At 40.5% G+C, this 22,770-nt stretch overlaps 1 protein-coding gene across 7 annotated transcripts; it reads right to left on the bottom strand.

The window, feature by feature from the left end:
• Window positions 1-317: 317 nt before the first annotated feature.
• On the bottom strand, window positions 318-21,352 carry DCP2 (decapping mRNA 2). 7 transcript variants are annotated; one of them, XM_048292899.1, is made up of 11 exons: window positions 21,239-21,352; window positions 15,778-15,929; window positions 14,018-14,145; window positions 13,503-13,601; window positions 11,840-11,992; window positions 10,126-10,238; window positions 9,911-10,018; window positions 9,072-9,195; window positions 8,372-8,479; window positions 6,612-6,663; window positions 318-5,942 (listed from the first exon to the last, which is right to left on the bottom strand). In XM_048292899.1, the coding sequence occupies exons 1-11, from the start codon at window positions 21,289-21,291 to the stop codon at window positions 5,779-5,781; spliced, it is 1,254 nt and encodes a 417-aa protein (XP_048148856.1). In that variant the 5' UTR covers window positions 21,292-21,352; the 3' UTR covers window positions 318-5,778. The 7 variants fall into 7 exon arrangements, 4 of the variants coding, with proteins under 4 accessions (XP_048148856.1, XP_048148855.1, XP_048148858.1 ...); XM_048292898.1 differs by having other exon boundaries at window positions 318-5,945; XR_007201140.1 differs by having other exon boundaries at window positions 5,861-5,942; window positions 6,488-6,663.
• Between the last annotated feature and the right edge of the window lie 1,418 nt (window positions 21,353-22,770).

Here is a 22,770-nt window from a genome sequence, read left to right on the forward strand (position 1 = left end):
TTTTAATAACAAGTTATATGTATCAAAACAAAAACAAAATACTCAATATTACATAAATATTCTAAAATCACTGATTGAAGTTCACATACTTCCTTTCTCCAGTATGTATAATTTTAAGTTCTTTTTTCCGTTGTGTTGAATGGGCTCCTCATCCACCTTTACAACTGACTTTAAAAAAATACTCCTTTCCTGGCACTGCCTATAATCACTGCTGCTGACTGGCTTAAGGCAACACATAAACATTCTACAGTGAAAGAAGAACCTGTACCAGTAGCACAGGCTTCACATTTCACAATGACCAGCAATCCTTATATTCATACTTCAGTACTTCAGTAAGTTTATTTATAAAGTAATTTAATTTTACAGAGGAAAAAATAACAATATAGAAGAAAATGCCAACTTAGTTGTAGTCTCTTAAATGGTGTGCTTCAGTTTCTGAATCAATTCATAACAAACAAAATCACCATTGTCAGTACAGCGGATGTTACAGGTAGTTACAGGTTTTATTTAATACAATTGAAGAGCTGACTAATGCAAACTTTCTTCAAAAGGACATAATGGAAATTGAATAAAATCTGTAATGATTTTAACCCTTTAGCTGTACGTACTTTCTACTTAATCAGCACTGATGTGCCACATACACACAGAGGAAAACAGATTGAGTTCTTGAGCTTTAAACAAATGGGAAGACATCACCCTTCATGCATGAGCCATACCACAGATCACTGGCTCCTGTTTTCTGCAAGGCATGCAGTGCTCCCCTGTAAAGTGTCATCGTTTGGAAGCAATACCCACATCTGGGTCCTGGAACGTGAACACCAGTCGAGCATTCTGCCTGAATTAATAACCCCACACCTTCTTATGGGGCGGGGGGGCGGTCTGTTTTGCTTTTTAATGGTAAAAGTGCCTTGCAAACCCAGCTACACTGCTCCTCGGGGATGAAGTTCAACTTCCATATAGTGCACTGCCATGCAGACACAGTAAAGTTCTGTTGCAAGTATTGGCATGAGAAGTATTTGCTAGGAGTTCTTAATCATGCAGTTTTCCATACTTTTTCTGCATAACAAAATTATGTAACTCACCAGTAAGATAAAAATCTCCACAGTTTAGTAATTTTGATCAAACAGGCTTAAAAAAATTTGCAAAGTTTTTCTCATCACTGTTGGAAATGTGTCATAGAGAACTCTGTTTGCAGGATGTGTTTTCTTAAAGAGCTATGAATGCCTTATTTTAAAATGATTATTGCTCCAAGAGCTGTAATCATTTTCTTAAAAGCACTGAACTGTAACCCATACTGGAAACAAGAAGCTAGTTCTTTTGATCAACAATATAAATGCTTAGAAATGACAAAATACTCTGTTTTCAATAAAATCCATAGAGACCTTTTCAAATTTAAACATTCTGTACTGTGAAATGTTTACAGTTACTTAAAAGGAAGCGCTTTTTTTCCTGGAAGAACTGAAGGAGGACTTGAAGACACTTTTGACTTCCCAGAAGCATCTAGAGCTGAGAACAATTTAAAGATAAGGACTTCTGTAAAGCTGAATTTGTACAAAAAAAGTTGTCTCACTGAACCTAGCATTTTCAATGGAAAGACAAGTTAAACCCCAAGCATTCTGTTTTATTGTACTGCTACCAATCTGGCATAGTTCCTCTGATACAATCCTGAATATGGCCAGTGTAATTGTTGTTTATGTTGACTTCCTTTTAAGTTCACAACCTACATGAAAAAGTGAAATGCACACACAGCACAAATCCTACTGCATCTATCAGTGCTTACATACGGGATTAAGAACAGTGCAAATACTAGCATTTAGCCTACTTCCATTCTTGAACTACACTATTGCTATAAATGCATAAGAACAAAAACCTATTTTGGAAGTTTCTAAGTCTAATTTACTGTAAAAGCACCTTCAGTTAGTTTGTATAAATTTATCATATCTTAAATAATTTTGGTTGTTTCAAAAGCTGAAATACTGTAATAACAAAAACAATTTGAAATTATGAAGTCATGTATAAGCACCAGATTATTTAACATTTACAGTGCAAGACTTAAAATCAGTTTATTTACAGAAATTAAATCAAGAAGAGAGACTATTCTACTAATTCTCAATAACTATGAGCTTCCTAACACATTTAGAATATAACCTCCTAACTTAAAACATGAAGGCACCTGGCTTTACCTCTGGAAGAGAAACCTGTTGCTCAGAATTTGTAACAAAACCCCAGGTATCTGAGGATTAAGCAGCCCACTGACCTCACAACTGGACAGCCAGTTACCCCTGGAGCAGCAGTGCTGTCTTGCACCACAGGATAGTGGAGTTTGGATTCTTAATGTAGACTCTTTGCTCTTCACACCATAATGGCATGAGTGCAAAAGCAAATCACTACATTAAGTAAAGGTTGGAAGAACTCTGTTCTTATCTGAAATTACAATCTGAGAGCAAGTATGTTAGAAGTAGCCAGACCTGAAGCCTGCCTTGTTTTCAAAAGTAACTGTTACATCTATAAGAGCCACAGGTAGGTAAAAACACTTAAGTATTGTTCTCAAATCACCAAATTAGTTCAGAAAGGTTGGAGCACAGCACAGAAGCCTGCAACAGTGATTAGGCCCAAAATTTCATTAGAAACTATTTACGCATGTTTGGTCTAAAGAATTTATATTGTGTTTAAAAATAATACCTTGATTGTGCGATAAATAAAGCTATTTCCCCCTCTCCTTCCCAGAACCACTGTTGCCAGACTTCAAACTGTGCAATACAGTTACTTTCAAAACCTGGATGATTGATGTACATCAGGGAGCTGAAGTCAGCAGCACTTCAGTCACTTAACTGGGCAGGCCACTCCTCAGTTCAAGGTCAAAGTATAGAAGCATTCTGAGAAGGAGAGATGCTAAAAACCTCATGCTAAAGCAGGGAGTTGATGTAGTACTAGGAACTGCACACTAGTACCAGATTCCTAGCACAACACAGCTGTAGGTTTTTCTGCTAAATGTTCGTTTACTCTGTAAATTGATTCCAAGAACACTGACCGTTCATAATCTGAATAACCCCTAACATGGCAGCATTCTCAAATTGACAGTGTTTGTTTTTCAAGTATCTCGACACCAGCTCTCGGGTCTGACATGCAAACAGTTCCTATTTCCCTGTGTCTAGCTCCTGTAAAGTAAAAACTCACAGAACTAAAGCCTGTATCTCACTTGCTATTTCTTCACTGCTTTATGGAATATAATGTAAACAGTACTTCTAAACTTAGAAATACAATTATAAAAGGATGATGAAATAAGAACACAAAAAATAGTAAACAAAACGTTCACTGCGCAGGGCATGACGGAGCCCACCAAGTGGATCACATGCCACCACACTTACATAGTTTTAGAATAAAGCAGAAAGCAGAAAGCAATGCTACTACAGGAAATGGTACCCTTATACAAAGAAGTAAGTTATTGCATATTTATCACATTTATTTGCAACTCACATTAAGGCTAGGTTTACTAAAATCATGACATATGTATAAGCTTCACTTTGGGTTGCTTAATGAAGCAACCAATGTCTCTTATACTAAACCAACCTTTCACTAAGAAGAAAAAAATGACACAGTAAACAGAGGGCAGCCAGCATCTCCTATTCATAGAACATGCTTCAATTGTTCTAAAGACTTCCTCTTGCCTGGGACAGGACTTCCCAAACAGATGACAGATGCTCCAAGTTCACTGTTTCATCAACATCCCCATTATTTCACAGAGCACTAAATGATCTATAACTAATTTATCTGAAGAGTCAACTTATTTATAAAAAGATTTCCACAGCCTGTTATTTAATTATGCCTTAGGAGAGTCCTGTTAACTCCACAGGCAGTAGCAGCCTCAGGATATGATACAAACTTCTGCCTCACCATGAGTAAAGGCACTTTTGCTGGGAAATCAACTAAAAAAGCACTAAAGAAGTAACTGAAGATTAGCTTTCACCTGAAGCTGAATAACATAACCTCCTCCAGCATTATCCTACCTTCTCAATTACTCTTCGTCATTGTATGGCCTTTGGATACATTTAAGAAAAAAAAAAGAAAATAAAAGTGAGTCAAAGCTAGATTGAGCTATTTCACAATTTGGTCTTGAAAAACAAGGCCCTCAGAACCCTTGTCCTCCAGAAGGAGGAAATGCTGTAGTCCATTTCTCCTGTTGACTGATACAGAAGTTGAACACTCCCATGGCCAAAATTTTTACAGCATTAGAGTTCCAAATCACCTGGTGTCAAGCAGGTGAATAAACCAGGAGAAAGTTCTAAAGCTATTTCTGAGCAAAACACTAGGTAACAGATCAGGTAGGGTAGATGAAGTAGGGTGGTTGAAGGAAGACCAGGATTTTGGTTTTGGATGACATATATGAGTTGCATAAAAACTCAGTGCATGTACATACACTACAAGGGCGTAGCTCATTCAACCTATGAAGTTATCAATCACCTCTATTCTAGAGAAAGGTCCATTTTTAAATCTGGGACATGCTCGCTATCACAAGCTGCTGTGACAAATTATTTCAGTGCATTTCTCTCCACTGCAAAGCACGTGCTCAAAACCCACTGACTTGAAGGTGATGTAACAGCTCATCACCTCAACTCTTACAGGTTTTTTTGTTCCTCCCCTCCATCCCCACCCCATCTTTCATGTTTTTCCTAAGAAAGCACTGTAGCTGAAAATGAGGCTAGATCATTTATATGCTAACTGCAAGTGCAATTCAATACTACTGGATATATACACAGCAGATACACTACACAAGAGATCTGAGGACAACAGCACAGAATACAATACTGAACACCCTTGGAATAGTTATTGGAAGCCTGATTAAGCTGTTCAGTGTCACACAATGCCTCTATTATCCATGCACCTGCCTTCCTCCTCAGCGAGATCTACAGAGGCTTATTTACATTCAGTATAAATTCTACACAAGTAACCTCTCACAGACAAGTTTAAGCTTTTCGTCTTTTGCAAGCAGCTGCTTTGTAACTTCTTATGCAGCTGTGGGCAGTGCACAAGAGTTTAGACACTTTGAAGGGCTGAGTTCTACCCAGTTTGAGTGTCGTTATCGAAGACCAAGGAAGAGGAGGTACAAAAAGTCAACATGCTATAGATTTGACTCAAGTACTAGTGATTGCCAGCCAACAAAAACTATCAGTGTTAAGGAGGGAAGGTATGTGGGGCAAACAATCAGTACAGAGAAAGGATGACAGGCTGAGGCTAGGTTTGAAATGTGCAACTTGGTTTCAAAATCACTAGGACAGAGGTGTCCTCTGAGAATTAATTTCATTGCCACTGCTTAATATTGCAATGTCCTACAAAATAATGACTAACAAGTCCAATAATTTACATCAGAACAATTAAAAGGTTAGCAAGCTGGTACACTCCAACAGTTAAAAAAAAAAGTCAATGACATTCTACAAAACACACGGCAAGTTAAAATAAAAAAAAAATTTAAACCACAAAAAATAAAACACAAGTAAAAAGAATGCCCTCTAATGCACAGCTAGGAACAAGTGAACTGAACATTGGAAAGGTACTTTTGTGGACAAAGGCTAGACTGCATTTAAAGTGCAACACTTGACTATGCCACTCCCATACTGCAAAGAGAACAAACCCTTCCAAACCAGCAGTCAGTCCCTGCATTGCATTTAAAAACAAACAAACAAAACAAAATAAAAAACTCCTGAGAAAGAGTAAGGCTGGATAAGAAACCCCCTCAACTGCAACAGGCAAGTCTGATTCTTATTCCTAGTAAGTTTGCTGTCAGAGGTCAAAACTTTTCATTATGGCATCATGGTCAAACTTGAAACTCAAGAAAGCTCTTGATGAAAAAGCAAATTTGTAATGGCCATTGCATGCCATAGAATGTCCCTCTACATGTTCTGGCAGTGGGTCTTCACTGGAGCAACACATCTCATATGCTGCTTCTGCTTAAAGAGAAAAAAGCATGAAAAATTTTAAATGGTAGTTGCCAATAAAAGTATCAATAACAACACAAAGCCATACCTCAAACATATATTCAATTAATATTTATACCCAAACCTGTATGTTTGGTCATAAACAGAAGAAGAGTCAAACAGCCATATTTACACGTTATCTAGAGGCTAGAATAAATCTTAAAAGTCACTGCAATCTGGAAACACTTTCAATAGCCAGTTTTACACATATAATATTGTTTCACGAGCCATTTCTTAATAAGGAGGAAAAACATTGGCACTATTTTCTGAGCAGTGAGTAAAAAACTGTGTGCACTCTGCTGCAGCTTATTACTAGCAGGACAGAAAGCCTTGAAAAAACACTCAATTACCAGCGCTGTGTTGACTCAGACGCTATTTTCCTAAACTAGCTTTTAGTTACTTTTTTACTCAGCCACCTGGTATATCAGTCAGGCTTTATAATTAAGGAGAAAAATTACAAAACCAACATGAAACAGTATCTTTTCCATTAAAAAACAAACAAAACCTCAGACTACCTTGGAAAAACATGGCTTTATAAGATTTGGTAGCTTGGCATGAGGAAAAACCCTCAACCACCATTATTCGGGTGCCTTCAGCCTGCAGCACAGGGCAGCGGATGAAAATTCTGACTGCACTTGCCTGTTTCAAAGTTATCTTGAAGTCTTCTTGGATTAAGCCTTTTTTCACATTTCTGGTGAAGAGAATGACCATAGATTACACATTTTATGATTAAGAAATTACATTGTATTTTTCAGGGGTATAGTTTAAGCATCATCTATCTAAAAGGTATGCTGGTTATATTTGCTTTGACACACCTCATGTATTTTACCTCTAATCCAGCATGAATTCTGTCATGTTACTTTATGTAGCAAGCATGCTTCAAGTCCACAAGTCTTTCAGAAGCATGCAACCTTTTAACAGTCAACAAAACATTTTTAAAATGCAGACTTTTATGGGAAAATTTTGAGTACTTTCTAACTGTTTTAAGATGGAAGGGTCTTGCATATGATGGTGTGGAATCAAAGTTGTACATGCATAAGCCCACTCTTCAATCAGCTTGTCCCAAAAAAGGCAAGGGGAATGTATTTGCAAACATGCTGCTACTGCCAATTAAACTAACATGCTTTAGAGACACAAACTTAGAACTCTCCAGGGAAAAGTTGTTTTAGGCCCAGGTACTGCTGCTGTAAGTACACAAATACAGAAAAAACACGGCCCTTTGCACTCTCTGCAAATTAAGAGTTTCCTGGCCTTCAAATTACATCAGAAAATTATCACTGGGACACAAAATATTGAAACTTCCAAAGACTGACAATCATGAAAACGCAAGTGAAACAGAGAAAGAGAAATATTTAGAAACGTCTGTGAAGAACCTACAAAGTAACTGTGAGGCATTAACAATTCCACTTGTTTCCATGAAGATCCTACAGATTACCATTACAGTTTTCCCTATCCATCCAAATTTCTGGCCAGTAAATTCATTCTTCTACACTCAGACTCAAACATAACTAATCATTTCTTGCTGCAGTGAGGATTTTACAGGACGAATTTATGGTTTCTGTATGTTTACATGAATAAGAGAAAGAAGGCAATAACCACAAGCCAGAATGGGAAGAATCTAGTTTAAAGCCTGTAAACAAGAAAAACTAAAGCCTGGACAAGCCAGCTGAGCTGCATGGAGAATTGGGGGCTCACTGCTGCACAAGAGCCAACAAAGTATACGGAAGAGCCATAAAAAACAGGGAATCAAAAGAACATTCTACTATAAAAGGGAGCACAGCCCAGTGAGTCTTCTCCCATTGAGAAGAACTGGACAAACACAATTAGTTACTGCAAAGGAATGTAACAAGCAAAGTGTGTGATACTGGAATTTACAAACTCCTGTAAACAGCTCTACTGTATGGTTAAAAAATTACATGAGATTCTGGCATCCAAGCCAAGTCTGCATCTCAGCGTTTTTGCTGCAGAGAAGGGAAATAAATAAGCATTTGCACTACCACGTTTTAAGTGTTGCATAACAAAACCCCATGTTTACAGTAAGACATCATACATGAATAAATAAGACATGTACTACACTGAGTTATTACTGCACCCTACAGAAGGCTTTTACATGACCGGAAGCTGGAAAGCTTCAGGATTGTGTACTGAAGCAGCTGACAAATTTTCAACAGCTAGCATTACTTCTAAAATGCAAACTTTGAAACTTAGTATGCTTGTCTATAGATGCGTATGTATACAAAGTAAGATATGTTACACATCTACAAACGCGTATCAAATACTCTGATCAAATATATTCTTGATAGATATGCACTCTACTTTGTTTCAGCAGGACATTGTCCTGGACATTCGTTAAGCACTACTGGAACTTACTAATGACACAGCCACTGCATGTTTCTTACCAAGGTATGGTTTTGCTTAACTGGTTGACTGTGCAGTCCATTTGTTCGCTTCTTTTGGCTGGAAGCGTCTTGACTTTGCTTTCTGCCATTGTTCCTCAGGCTCTGACTCTAATGTTAAGTCCAAAATAAGTAGAGGGAAGAGTTTAAATGGCAGAATTGGACATCATTGCACTGACACTTCCTACTTCCTAACTAAAACTTCCCTCCAAGTAACTTCAAAATATGTGAACAGCTTCTTCTGCAGACAAAGTAAAGCCCACTGAAATTAACCAAACATATTCAAGCCACAGAGCCGTCAGATGTTATTCATTCTCTCTTACACTATGACAGAATTATTATACAATAAATTCAGTTAAGTGAGTTCCCATGCAGTGATGCAGATACACTGTGGCCCAGGTATTGCTGCTGTAAGTACAAAAATACAGAAGAAACATGGTGTTATCTCACTAGAGATAACACCAAAATGGCAAGTACTAATTACTATCTGTACATGAAACAACACAATTACTACCTGATACCACCACCTCTAGTGTGAGATAAATCAGAGGATTCCCAAGAGTATTCCCCCATTCCATGCTTCTATTTTTGCATACTGTGGTGATGAAATTTACTATTTCTGTCCTAGAGAGGAAACCTGTATGAACAAAGACATCTGTTTTAAATAGTCTAGATACATATGTTTGCGTAAGAAACAACCTACCTTTATTTTCAAAACTTCAGACACCTCAGGATGATTGTATGGCTTCTGTGGCTGTTTTGGCTTCACCCACTGCTCTCCTGAAAAGCCATCTGTAAACACCTGTTGACTACAGCGAAGTTTGGATCTAGTACAAAACAAAGACAGTTTACAACACAACTTCAGATCTACTGACAGCAGAAGACAAATAGGAAAGATTTTTCTACTTTTTGAGAACAATCTGGAAGACAAGCTTAAGTAACCTAGTATGGAAACTCTAATAATGCTCATTGCCATTTGTATTCTCCACAGACAAAGGCCAAGTCCACATTAACATCTGTCGTGTTGTTCCCAGTGTTGGTGTTGCCCTGGCTCAAAATACTGGAGCCCTTTCATAGGGACTACAGGTTTTAAGGTTTGCTCTACCACTTTTCACTCAGCTGAATCTAAAGCCAGCAGCACTTGTTCCCCTACTGATCCCCACAGGTTTTATCTAGCTAGCCACTTCTTACAGTACTTTACAGTCCTACTGTAGAGAGCCCTACTTTTCCTGTGCAGAAGTGCCAAAAATATTGAACTTGAAACAGTGGAAGTTATCTACTTGCTTTAGCTTCTGGTTTTTTTGATTCCCATAGACAGGACTGAGGAAATCATCTCAGTTCTGTCACCTGTGTATCATGACATTAATTAAGTTCTCACCTTATTTATCCTATGATACAAGTCTACATTTGTATTTTTTTTTATTAACCTATTCTATGACTGGAACATGAATACTTGGGAGAAAGAGAAAAGGACAAGCAGCTTTGTATGACCAGTGTTTTATAAGAAAGAACATAGAAGTGTTAAACTGACCTGGTTCTTACCTAGCTTTTTCCAAGTTGGGCTTAGAGGGTGTGCTCTCTGCAGATGAAAAACCATTGTCACTGTCTGAGGAGTCTCCATTCCTTCGGGAAATCCACTCCCTCAACGGCCTGTGAACAAGGAGAAGTACAACAAGATCTACTTACCAAAACAAATCTAAAGAATTTAAAGTTGTCTGAAAGACCTTGGCCTAGCATTTGCCTCATCTCAAACATACCTGATGAAGGGAATTGCCATAAAAAATTTGTTAGGTGCCAAACCCAGCTTGGATTTTGGGGTCATGTCATTTCTATGGCATGGTAATTTGTCGATGGAAAACCACTCAATATTCTAGAAAGACAAGAAATAAAATCAAAATACCCTCTATTGCAGCCTTAGCAGAATGTTATAAACTTGTATTAGCCACAATTATTTCCTTAATTAAAAAATTACCATGGAAGACTTAAATTAACGGGCCACAACATCGTTTTTCACAAAAGGTTAATTAACTCTTCCGACTGCCACTACAGTAGCAGATGGTACAGCACAAACTCATTGCATGAAATCGCACCTAAAATATGAAAGGTATTAAATCAGCAACTAAATTCTGAATAAGAGTTTCATAAACAAACCAACCAAACCACTGCACAAGGACTGCCATAAATAAATGTACAGACTTTTAAAAATTTTCAGTAACTTTTTACTTAAAATGCCATCAATACTGGACCACCAATACTCATTTAAAAGTAAAAAGGGTGTTTAGTTTGACAGCAAGTTTCAAGTTTTGTTATAAAAGAAAAAAACCATGGGGATAGGAAAGGACTTGTGTTACTGTTAATACATTATAGTTTTAATAGTAAAATAGTATACTTTGCAGACTGGGGACCAAAATCAGGAATTCTGACCACAGACAGCGTAGAAGAATCCACATCAGATCTTCTATCACGGAATCTACTCCCAAAGCCCCAGGTCCAGACAAGATGCAAATTATAGAAATAAGTTACAAACTGAACAAGTTTTCAATATAGTTCTACAGGGAATACAAAACCAGCCTGCCTGGCTGCATTAGATCAGATGAAGACAAAGCTTCAAAACTCTGTCACTGCACGAACTCTTCAACATTCTCACGCATAGAGTCACTGTTCTACAAAGGGGAATATTTACTGTGCATTTAAAAAAACCCTCCAATGTCATTTTATTTCATATTTTGAAAAACAGGTCTCTAATGCAAAAAATTAAGTCCTGTCCAGTCAACTACTTTCCCTATTTAGAAAGCAAGATGCCTAGTTCAGTGACACCATCTGCATGGAAATATAGCTGTTTTAAACTGAATGCCGTACAAGAAAAAAAATATTCAAACTTCAAAGACTACAGACACTGGGGACAAAGGTTCCAAAGTGTTGCTACCTGAGCCTTTGCCTTTCCCTTTCACAATACCTTTTAAAAGCCTAATGGTACACGATACATCCAAAACAGTCCCCTTTTTCTGTCCCCTTCCTAACCTCCTCCTTAAAATATACTATTTTTTAAATCTGGACAGTATTAGCCATAAAAGAGAGAAAACAACCCTTAGTTTGTCCTTCTGATATGCAGGCTTTTGCATATCCCCAATTAATTACAACTTGATAGTATATAGTTACATAAGCATCTGTAACTAGGAATAATACGAAATTATTAATATATACACCACTATGAGAAAAGGAGAATTACACTTTGGCAGCATGCTCTATTGTGTTTTCATGATGAATGCAGATGTCAGACAGATGGTCAAGTATCAGACTTGCAGGTGAGCTGCAAGAAGTCAGCACAAAACCCTACAATGCAGAGATGCCACTGGTACCTAGCATTTGAGGCATTCATTGTGCTTAGAGGGTTCATTACTTTACACACTTCTGGCTTTAAAAATCAGGCTCTGCAAAGTTCCTATCGATTCAAACAAGGTTAACACATACCCGAATTTCCCTTCTAGTTTTGGGGTAGAATTTCGTGTTCTTGGGAACTCCTGGAATGATGTACAGCCGTGCTAACTGATCATTAATTCGCAGCTCAATGTAGTCCTCTTTGCAGATATAATCTTTTATGTCAAACCCAGTTTCTTCAAACACCTGAAAAGTAGTCAGATGAAATTAGTGTCTGTGTATTCAGAGTTATCCTTTCACAACCTATTATCACAAGCAAAGGAATGACTATTTTTCAGATATATCCATTAAAGCTGCTGGGAAAAACAAGCCTTTACACATAGATGTTTAGAAACAGAAAAAGTATCTACATGCTTTATATTTCTCTAAGACAGCAGACCTGTAATGCAAGTTGAAACAACTCTATTACACCTTCATATAGCAATTTATTAATATGGATGAGGTTAGTCCTCCTCAACTTCTGAAATACTATTGAACTGTGTAGGCACTGCCAAGTGAAGATCTCTTCAGTTAGACTTTACACAGATGCAGCTTATGGTTTCAGACCTGTGCTGACTTCAGTGAAAGCAGTTGAAAGACTTATTTCAGATACTACAGACATCCCAATTCCTGGCCACGGGTAAGCCTGGAAGAATTTGTCAGTCTATCCACAATAACAATCTAATTTGATGGAAAAAAGATCATAGCAACAGTGCTGTTCACTAGTGAAATCTAAATCAATTTTTCAAATTAACACCACCATCAAAGATTTTTTTCCCCCCACTATAACTGTGCCCCCTTTAATGCTTTTGCTGGCATAACTTGAAGTAAAGAGGAAGACATACTTCATGTCATTCCTTCTTGAAGCAGCTATGTCTAGTTCATCCTTGGCAGGTTATTTCAAACAAACAAACAAAACAAACAAACCAACCAAAACCCTGTGATTTCTCACGTACTGATTCAATCCAATTGAAGAACACTAAATGCATCACACTACTTTCCCTCACCTTAATTTTCTCTCTCAAACACTCGGGATGTATTACGTTGAATGAACACTGAGTTTGTACCAGTAATACTCTTTTACAGGCCATTTCTAATATGTAGCTTCACTACATATCTAGGTCTCCAGGAGCAATAAATACCACAGATCATTTTATTTTTCAGATTTTATTTGCCACATACATTGATTCTTGTTCCTGCATAACTGAAAAATAGAAAAGTAAAGTTCTTCACAATTTTTACATAAAATTCTACAGCCTCCAACTCAGCTCCTTAGCCTCTTTATACAGACCAGCGTACATAGGCTAAATTCGCATTCCTCACTTTTTTACAGTTATGGTGACCCTTGAAATTAATATGCCAAAAGCCATAAATTACGTAAGACTTTCCAAGCACCGTGAGTAATACCGAAAAGTAAATTCACAGTTCAGCAGAGAACTTTAAAAATAGTACTCACTTCATTTAGCACATTAGTGCAAAACAATTTGAAACATAAAGCAGTTTGGGTTTTTTTAATTATATGTAGCCATAACCTTAATTACTATTCTGGAAATCAGAAAGGCATCAGAAGGTACATAAGAAGATGACTGCAAGAACAGACTATTTATTCATGTGATTTCAATAAAGAGATTACCTAAGTAAAGTGCCTTTTCATCCAACACATACATCCTGATTTCAGCAAAATTTCACTTATCTTAAAGGAGTTGATATAACTTACCTCTCTAGCAGCACAGTCATGAGGTGCTTCTTCTTTATTTACTTTCCCTTTTGGAAATCCCCAACCAGATTTTGCTAAATAGCCCTGAACCAAAAGAACCTACAAAATACAAGGGAATGCAACTGTCACACATGCAGGTGTTCTACCCAATTTTATTAAATGTCTTCCCTCCACCATCCCCTTGTTCTCCAAAAGGATACCTTAGCCTGAAGGAAGGAAACCATTAGGTTTGCTGTGTTCTAGCAAGAGCTGTGAATTTTCTTATTGAATCACGTAACTCAGAATAAAAAAATAAAAAAAAAACTGAGAAGGAAAGCAAGCAGAAGTGTGTTTACTGTCTCACATATTGTATTTCTGTACATAGACACCAATATGAAGTAACTGTCAGATCTCTGCAAATCTGACAGTGAATGTAAATTTCTCCAGAAGAAAAATGTAAACAACAAAGAATTACTTCTGCCAGCATATGCCATCCTTCCCTCTAGACAGTCCTTCACGACTATTTCCATACTTACATTTTCAAGTGTCTCATCAAGAATAATTGCACCATAGGTTGGCACTCCCATTTTGTATTCTTTCCACTCAACTAAAACCTTCTGTACATCTTCACCTTGAGGCAGTAAAAAAGGGCAATGATTGAAGAGTACAGCAGCATGTTAAGGAAGATAAACTCAAGCCAGTTCCAAATCACATACTGAATACAAAAGATATTCACTCAAAATTTAGAATAAACATTCCCTCCCCTAAGTGCTTTCAAGATATATTCTTTCGGAAGTAAAAAATATTATGAATAATCAATTACCAAACACTAAAAGTCAGACCACATCAAGTAATTTGGCAATTCCTATACAAAACAATTTTAAAAAATGAAAAAAAAAAAAAAGAAGACAAGAAAAAAGATTGCACTTGTTTGAAGGAAGGTCTCCCTAATTCTGAAAAAAAGTAACCCTGTAACAGTTACTCTGAGTATGTATTATTTGTAAACACATTTTCTTAGTTTTGAGTGAGCGACACAGAAAAAAATTCAGTTCCCTGTGCTTGAAATAACTGGGAGTAAATTTTTCCCACAAACATTTGTTAAGATTATGGCACAAAATCCTATCTTCAGTATTTATGATGCAAAAAAATTTATTTTGAAAGGCATACAGTTACAGAAATCTAAATTCTAATACATTTTATCAAAACTCACCATGCAGAGAAAACATAAGCAACATCTGTAACTCTAACATTTTGAGAGAAAATCTGCAAATCCTTAATAAAAGTATTAATATTATATATTACACACATTATACTACCAATAAAGAATACTCCACAGCAGAATACTTAAAAATATGACACTGCAGAAGTAATATTTGTGGCAAATATGGGCTAGAAAGGGATAGAAGTAATGAACATATAACATCTATTACGCTGCATTTTTTCTGCACTACCTACAATTACTAGGAGACTTTTGCTTGTCTGAAAATACATTTATAATTAAAAGCATATATAAAATAACAGCATAACATCGACCAACAGAATATTACCGTATTTTTACAGTTTACTGTTAAAATAAAAGCTGTGGTATTTCGAGGTAGATCTATATTATGAAACTAACAGAGATAAGTATGTTAGGTAGTGAAACCATAGATAATACTATTCTCAAAGTTAGAAGCAATATTCCAATCTCTCATTAAGAACATATGGAAAAAGGTTAAAACTAAAACACTTGCTGGATGAAAGCCAGAAAGTTTCCTCTAGCAAGGACTAGATAGTACACATTCCAGCAGCCCTTGCAAACAACAAAAAAAGCAGAGGCCAACCATTTGAATTCAGTAAAAATGCATCCTCTACCCTACAAACAGAGACTTCCAACAAATGCATACCACTGCCCATGGGGGAACACAATACCACCTTCAACTACTTCAACATTTAGGTCACTATTTACTTGAAACTTAATTAAACTGTGGAGTTCAGTTTGAAGAGCCCCAATAGCTCATCCTTGAAACCTACCTAGCATGCAAAGTGCAACCATGAGGAAAAATCCTCAAATATCAGAAACTGACATTTTCCATAGCTCTGTAGCAGTCCAAGAAGAAGTGGTCCAGAACCACTCTTTTGTGGGTGCCACAAAATTATGGAAGCAGTGAACCCAGTAACATCACATACCTAGCAATATTAACTTTTAATCATTAACACATGAATTGACATTATCATACTATGAAATACCGTTAACAATATTCAGTTTGCACTTTACCACTGAGACAGAAAATAATCCCAGTAATAAAAAGGATATCAGCTTTAGCGAAGTCTCTTATCCCACACTGAGGTAATCCTGGTGTGTTTTGCATGTAGAAATCCAAATAAAACCAATGGGCAAGTTCAATCTGAAAACACACTCTGATTGCATTGTCTCTCTCTTCACTTGGAATGTGCAAAATAAATCGGCTGCCGGGAAAGAAAAAGAGGAAGATTAGCCAAATCTATTATTAAATACAGCTAACAATAAAAACATTGCAACATTACACTTCTTAATACATTAGCATATACCAGCAGACCACCAGATCCTCCTCATGTTCCACTGGGACAGTAAAAAGTTTTCACAAAGTAAAACACAACTTTTAAAGTCAAGAAGGAAAATGGATTATGATGTTCCTTCAGAAACATCAGTTACACTACGCTAAGTACATTAACTGTTGTGAAAACAGGGAGCGTGAAGACAATCTACTTAAATGGCTGTATTACAAAAATGAAAGCATTTTTACAAGTCCATTAAAGAACATCTGCAAATTCTGATAAGAGATTTCAGTGCATTTTTTTTTTTTAGGATGTAAGTTAAACATAGTTATGTATTTTCACTTAAAACCACAGTAAACTAATAATTTATGTAGATCTTAAAATTCAATATGATCCTACTAATTTTCTCAGTCTGAAACAGAACATGGACAATTGGGTTATTTGTCAAGTGTACTTAATGCTTTAGCCCAGACACAGATAGAGTCACTGAGATAAAAGTTTAAGCAGCACCATGTGATAGCTCATTTTACTTCAGCAGAAGAAGATTTATTTCTTTTTTTATATTAAAAGCAGAACTTCCTTTTTAGAAATTTAAGGTCATACACCCCACTAAACTTAAATCATATGACGGAGATCTTTTGCATTCAGCTCCTGAGTGCCACCACCTAAATTCTAAAAGTGCATACTACTATTGCTCAAACCAGAAATACTGTATCTTTACTTGAAACCTGACAAGTATGAATTGTTATAGTATCTCAGAACTCTCTGAGGCACTCTGGCCAAGGACAGAGGCAGAAGGTCACTGGTGCAATCACACGCTTGACACTCTCCAGGCTCACAGGCACATTCACAGGTCCCCAAGTACCAGCACAGGTCTCCCTTTCCACCCAACAGCCCTGCCCAGATCCCAGACCACCACACCCATCACACAGGTCCCTGCCCCGCCACATGGTCCTGTTCGAAGTTTGCTAGTGAGCAGACATACACAACAGGTCTGGGGAAGACGCTTGTTCCCCCACCAACCCAGCCCATGGGCTGTGACCCACAGCACAGCCCTGTTGCAGCTGCCAGTGCTCTGCCTCCCACTCACACCATTTCCCCCACGGAAGCTGGTTTCCAGGACACTCATCATTGCCACCCCAGACACCGGGAGCTGAGACCCCCCCTCCTTGTGAGTGGCTGGCACTGAGATCTGCTCCCTCACTCCAGTAGCTGACACCTCACTCACACACAGCTGCCATCAGTAGCTGGCACTTCATCCTTGCAGGACGCATAGACAGGGAGTAGAGAGTGGAATTACCCAATAAAGAAAAAATAGAGAAAAAATAAACATTTACTAAGAAGATGTCTGATAGGACACTCTGTGACACTTGGGCAGAAGGCTCAGACATAGAAGTGTACCAATTTGCCCAGTTTTACAACCCACCTCTTTTATACCCTTTCCTACCTACCCTTACTTTGTCCCTCCCTGCTTTCCTTTTCCTGTGGCACTCCTCCCAGTCCAGTGGGATACCCTCAAGTCTAAAGCCCTACCAGATGCAAAGGCCAGGCTGAGTGATGCCTGTGGTTTCTTGACAGCTCATCAATTAGCGCAATTAACAGGTTTGTTTCTTGTCACTGTGTCCACTTCTGATTTCTTTCTACTTTTTCATTCTGATTTCCTCACTTCTTCCCTGTTTTCCAGGAGCAGGTCCTTACTCAGATAAACTTGCTGGAATGAACCTTCCTATACTCCCCTCATCAATCAGTGGCCAGGTTTGGTTTTCATCACTGCCTTCCTTATCATTCCTCTGTTGGGTCTGTAGCCTTGTATGCTTTATTCACAGATTTCTCATCTTCTTACCCAATTTTCATACTGAAAAAGGTCCTTGGACAGATACCTTTAAAGACCTTGGCAGGCTTGATAGGGGGGCCTGTGTGAACCTCATGACATTCAACAAGGCCAAGTACAAGGTCCTACGCCTGGGTTGGGACAATCCCAAACACAACATAAACAAAGGCTGGGCCGAGAATGGATGGAGAGCAGCTCTGGGGAGGAGGATTTGGGGTGTTGGTGGATGAGAATCTTGACATGAGCTGACACTGTGAGCTCCCAGCCCATTCTTTTGATGGAACACAGTGTGCACAGCAGCTTGAGGGAGGTGATTCTCACCCTCTACTCTGCTCTGGTGAGACCTCACCTGAAGTGCTGTGTCCAGCTATTGGAACCCAAATAAAAGAGGATGGGGACCTGCTGGAGCAAGTCTTCATTGAGGCCTTCCAGTACCTAAAGGGGGCTAACGAGAGAGCTGGACAGGGGCTTTTTACAAGGACATGTTGTGACAGGACAAGAAGGAATGGCTTTAAAGAGAAAAAGGGCAGGTTTAGATAACAGGAAAAACTTCCTCACTGTGAGCATGGTGAGGCACTAGAACACATTGCCCAGAGAAGTTATGGATGCCCTGTTCCTGGAAGTGTTCCGGAGGAACCTGGTCTAGAAGGTATCCCTGCTCATGGCATGGCAGGGGGAGCTGGGATAAGATGATCTTTAAGATTCCTTCAACTCAAAGCACTCTATGATTCTGTGATTCTCCTTTGCATAAACAACCCCATTCACTTCAACATTTTACCACTTCCCAATCTTCAGTTGGCAGCACCACTCCCAATTTCTTTTGAAGGCTTTATTCTGAGTACTGAAAAGATCCCTTATCTCTAAAGCTGCTGTAACTAAAATATAAAAACTTAAAGGTCTATTTTACATCTAGTTGATGATATTTTCTTGCCCCAGAACTGCAGATGAACGCAAATCTAAAGAAAAAAAATGCAGTAGTAAGAGCAGTAAGAACATGCCAGGCACTAGGCTTAGAGAACAAGAGCAAAGCCAAGTAGAATGCTACTTATTAATCAAAAAGTTAACTTCTAAGTTACTTGGAGTGACTGAAATGCTAACAACAGACATCTCTAGGTTGTTCTAGGTGCAGGTGCCAGGTTCTGGCAGTGAGGGGCTTATGGTGGACACACTGTGGAACACAGCTGAAGGCAGCAGCTGAGATGGTGGTGCCTCTAGGGAAGTGTATTCAGGGACAAAAATACCAGACAGGCAGAGGAAGTGAAAAAAAGAGCATGAAACAGCAGGGAATGAGCATGAAAGATCATGAAACAACAGTACAAACACCAGCGTTGGAGAAGAAGGGGGCAGAGGAGATGTCCACCCTACAGCCTGTGGAGGATCACGTGCTGGAGCAGAGGGATATGTCCTGAAGGAGCCTCAACCCATAGACGTGATCCCACACTAGAGCAGGGGCAAAGCTAAGAGGGAAGGAGCAGCAGAGAGGATGTGTTACGAACTGACCACAATTCCCATTCCACATCCCCCTGAGCTACTCACAGGAGAGGAGGTAGAGGAGCAGGGAATGAAGGGATGAAGCTGACACGAAGTTTCCCTGGGAGGAACAAGGATGTAGAAATAGCTGCTGTTCAAATGTTTTTTTGAAGAGGGCGAGTGTGTGGCTAAGCAAGCATCTGGCTACTGAGCTAGATGAACCAATCACAGTCCTGAAGTCAAAAGATGGGGTAACAGCACTTGTTTATAAGACAAAGGGAGTATTAAGAAGCCGCAAAACCTACATTAACTCTCTGCACCTCCACTTCTTTACTCAGTAAAGGACAACTCTGTAGCACAAGGCAGCATGACAAAAACTGACATGGATATCTGAGACTTGTTATTTAACAATACCCAGTAACTGAGGAGGAAAAATCACTTGTCACTTTCTACCAAAACTCCCACTAATATCATATACAGATTGAAGAATGTAGGAAATTACAGATATTTTTATAACCCATTATAACATTAACACAATTATAATATAAAACAACATTTTGAAGCTAGAAGGTGACAGTATCTCAAAGAAACACAGTAAGACAGTGGGACTGACCCTATTACAATGTAAGATTCAAATACTCATGTGCCCTTCTATCAGTCGCCCCATGGAAGTGACACTAACAGGCCGTATCAGTTTTGTAATCACTGCAATTCCCCTCTGGATTTTCTGAAGAAGTCTTAAACCCTGTGTCATATGTGAGCAGGGATCTGAAAGGCAAGTTCCTCTCTCTGCAGGGAGCCCAAAGGAGACACAATGGAAACACAAGCATGCTTCAGAGGCCAGATCTAGGAAATTGAAAATTTACATGCCTATCACAAACTCTGACTCTTGCATTTAGTGCAAAACAATACCAAGCAGAGCAGTTCTACTTCTTCTTCCTGTGGCACTCTCTAAACATTCTCACTTATTTGAAACTTCTAAATATTTTCACTCATTTGAAAACAGTAATTACAGTAAGTGGTGTATCTTCCCTCTTCAATAACCTTTCCCTCTTTTACATAAATACGTCATAAGAAGTCCCTCGAAGGTGGTAAGACAGAAGGATTATTTCACACCAAATATCACATGCAGTTTGTGTCATCACATTCTGGGGATAACAGACAAATTACAGAGTTTGAAGGGCTGCACCACAGATGATCAGAGGTTGAGACCATAACGGGAAAATGCAACTCCCCCTTTCAAGAACACAGAATCCATGCTTTATGAAAATTCAAACGCAAAGCCCCTGGAACAAGAAAAGTATTTGACTGTGAAAGAAGCGACAAGCAGGAGAGGGCAGCTTCAGACCGAAGGGTGCCCCTGTGGCTCTTCCCTTTCCGTCCGCTGGCACGTCCCCTTCCAGCAGAGGTAACTCAGCAGAAGGGACTCCCTGCCACCCCTTCCAAATGAAACCAGACCTCCGAGCAGCAAGTACCACATCAGTGCTCGGCTACACGTCACGCCAGCCCCACGCTCCCAGCTCTTCTTTCACCTGCGCAAACATCGCCGACGCAGTTTTACCTTTTCCGGCCCAAACCCCGCAAGAAATCCCTACAATGTTCTCTCACTTCCCCCGCGCACTCGGCTCCTGGCCCGCCGCCGGAACAGCCCCACACCAGGTCCAGAGGGTGCCCCGGGCAGCCTTCCCGCCCTTCCAGGACGGATTCCTTCGGGAGGGCGGAGCCTCGGGCACGGGGGAAACGGGGCGAGCCCCTTCCTTCCGCTTCCCGGCCGCCGCGGGACGGCCGAAGCCGCCCCTCGGCCCGGGTGGCCCCGCACCCCCTCAGTGTCCCGAGCATCCCGGGCCCCGCGACGCACCGAGCGGAGGCAGGCGCCCTCCCCGCTCTCCGGCACCAGCGGAACGGCAGCCCCGGGGCTGCCCCCGCCCCACGGCCATACCTGCATAGGTCGTCCAGGACGCTGCTGGGGATCTCGGCCCGTTTGGTCTCCATGGGGAAGCGCGGCTCATCCCGACGCGGCGGAGGCCGGGGCGCAGGGAAGCGGCGGGGCGGGGCCGCGCTGCGGGGAGGCGGTGGAGCGGCGGCTCCCAGGGCCAATGGGCGCGCGCCGGCGGTGGAGCGGCGGCCAATGGGGCGGGGCGCAGGGCGGGACCGGAGCGCTCAGGTGATCGCGGGCGGCCAATGGGGGACGCGGGGCGGGGTTGCCGCGAGCGCGCTGATAACGCCGCGCGCCGCGACACGGGCCGGGACGCGGAACACGGCACGGGACACGGCACGGGACACGGCACGGCTGAGACAGAGGGAGGGGAGCCTGCCGCTCTGCCCGGCCCTAGTGAGGCACAGCTGGGGTGCTGTGTCCAGCTCTGGGCTCCTCAGCACAGAGACACGGAGCCACGGGAGTGGGTGCAGCAGAAGCCGTGAAGATGATGATGGTGTGGAGCGTCTCTGCCTTGTGAGAAGAGGCAGCGGGAGCTGGGCACGTTTAGTGTGGAGAAGACTGAGAGGGGATCTCATTAATGCATATAAATATCTCGAAGGCGGGTGCCAACAGATACTAACAGACTCTTTTCGGTGATGCCCAGCGGCAGGACGAGGAGCGATGGCCATAAACTAAAACACAAGAAGTTCCACCGGAATATGAGGAAGAACTTCTTCACGCTGAGGAGTGGCAGAGCTTTGGAACCGCTGCCTAGGGGAGGTCGTGGAGTCTCCCCCTCTGGAGACATTCAAACCCAGCTGGATTCATTCCTGTGTCACCTGCTCCAGGTGACCATGCCCTCGTGGCGGGGAGATTGGAGGGGATCATCTCCGAGTGGGAGCAATTCTGTGATTCTGACTCCGGGTGGCATTCCCCGAGGAGCCTCCCTGCCGGCAGAGGGTATCGCTGCTCTCTCCGCGGCAGCTGCTGCTGGCATTGCAGCCTCTGATTTCAATTAGCAGCGCGTATTTAATGCACTTGCCCTCCTGTTCTTCCCCTCCCCTTCCTCGCCAAACTGCGTGAGCTCCCTCTGGCTGCCCTTTCCCTCAGCGGGATCGGGGAGAGAACCAGCAAAATGAGAAAACTCGTTGGTTGAGATAAAGACTAAATTGTCTAGTAAGTTAGTAGTATTGCCTATTAAACTATAGGGAATGCAAAAGCTGCACACACAATAAATCAAAACAAGAAATTAATTCACTGTTTCCCATGACCAGGCAGGTGTTCAGCCATCTCTAGAACAGGGTTCCATCATGTGTAACAGTGACTTGGGGAGACAAATGCCATCACTCTGAATGTCCCCCCTTTTCTTCTCCCCACAGCTTTGTATCCTGATAATGATGCTATGTGGTATGGAATATAATCAACACTGTTTTCAGCACAAATCCAAATAGCTCAATACTAGCTAAAGAAAATTAACTCTGCCCCAGCCAAGACCAGCACACAGAAACACCAGTCCAGCATTACCCTGAAGACACAAGACGTATGTTCATTCA

This window comes from Corvus hawaiiensis, chromosome Z (assembly GCF_020740725.1).
Source record: "Corvus hawaiiensis isolate bCorHaw1 chromosome Z, bCorHaw1.pri.cur, whole genome shotgun sequence".
In the NCBI taxonomy this organism is placed as follows: Eukaryota; Metazoa; Chordata; class Aves; order Passeriformes; family Corvidae; genus Corvus; species Corvus hawaiiensis.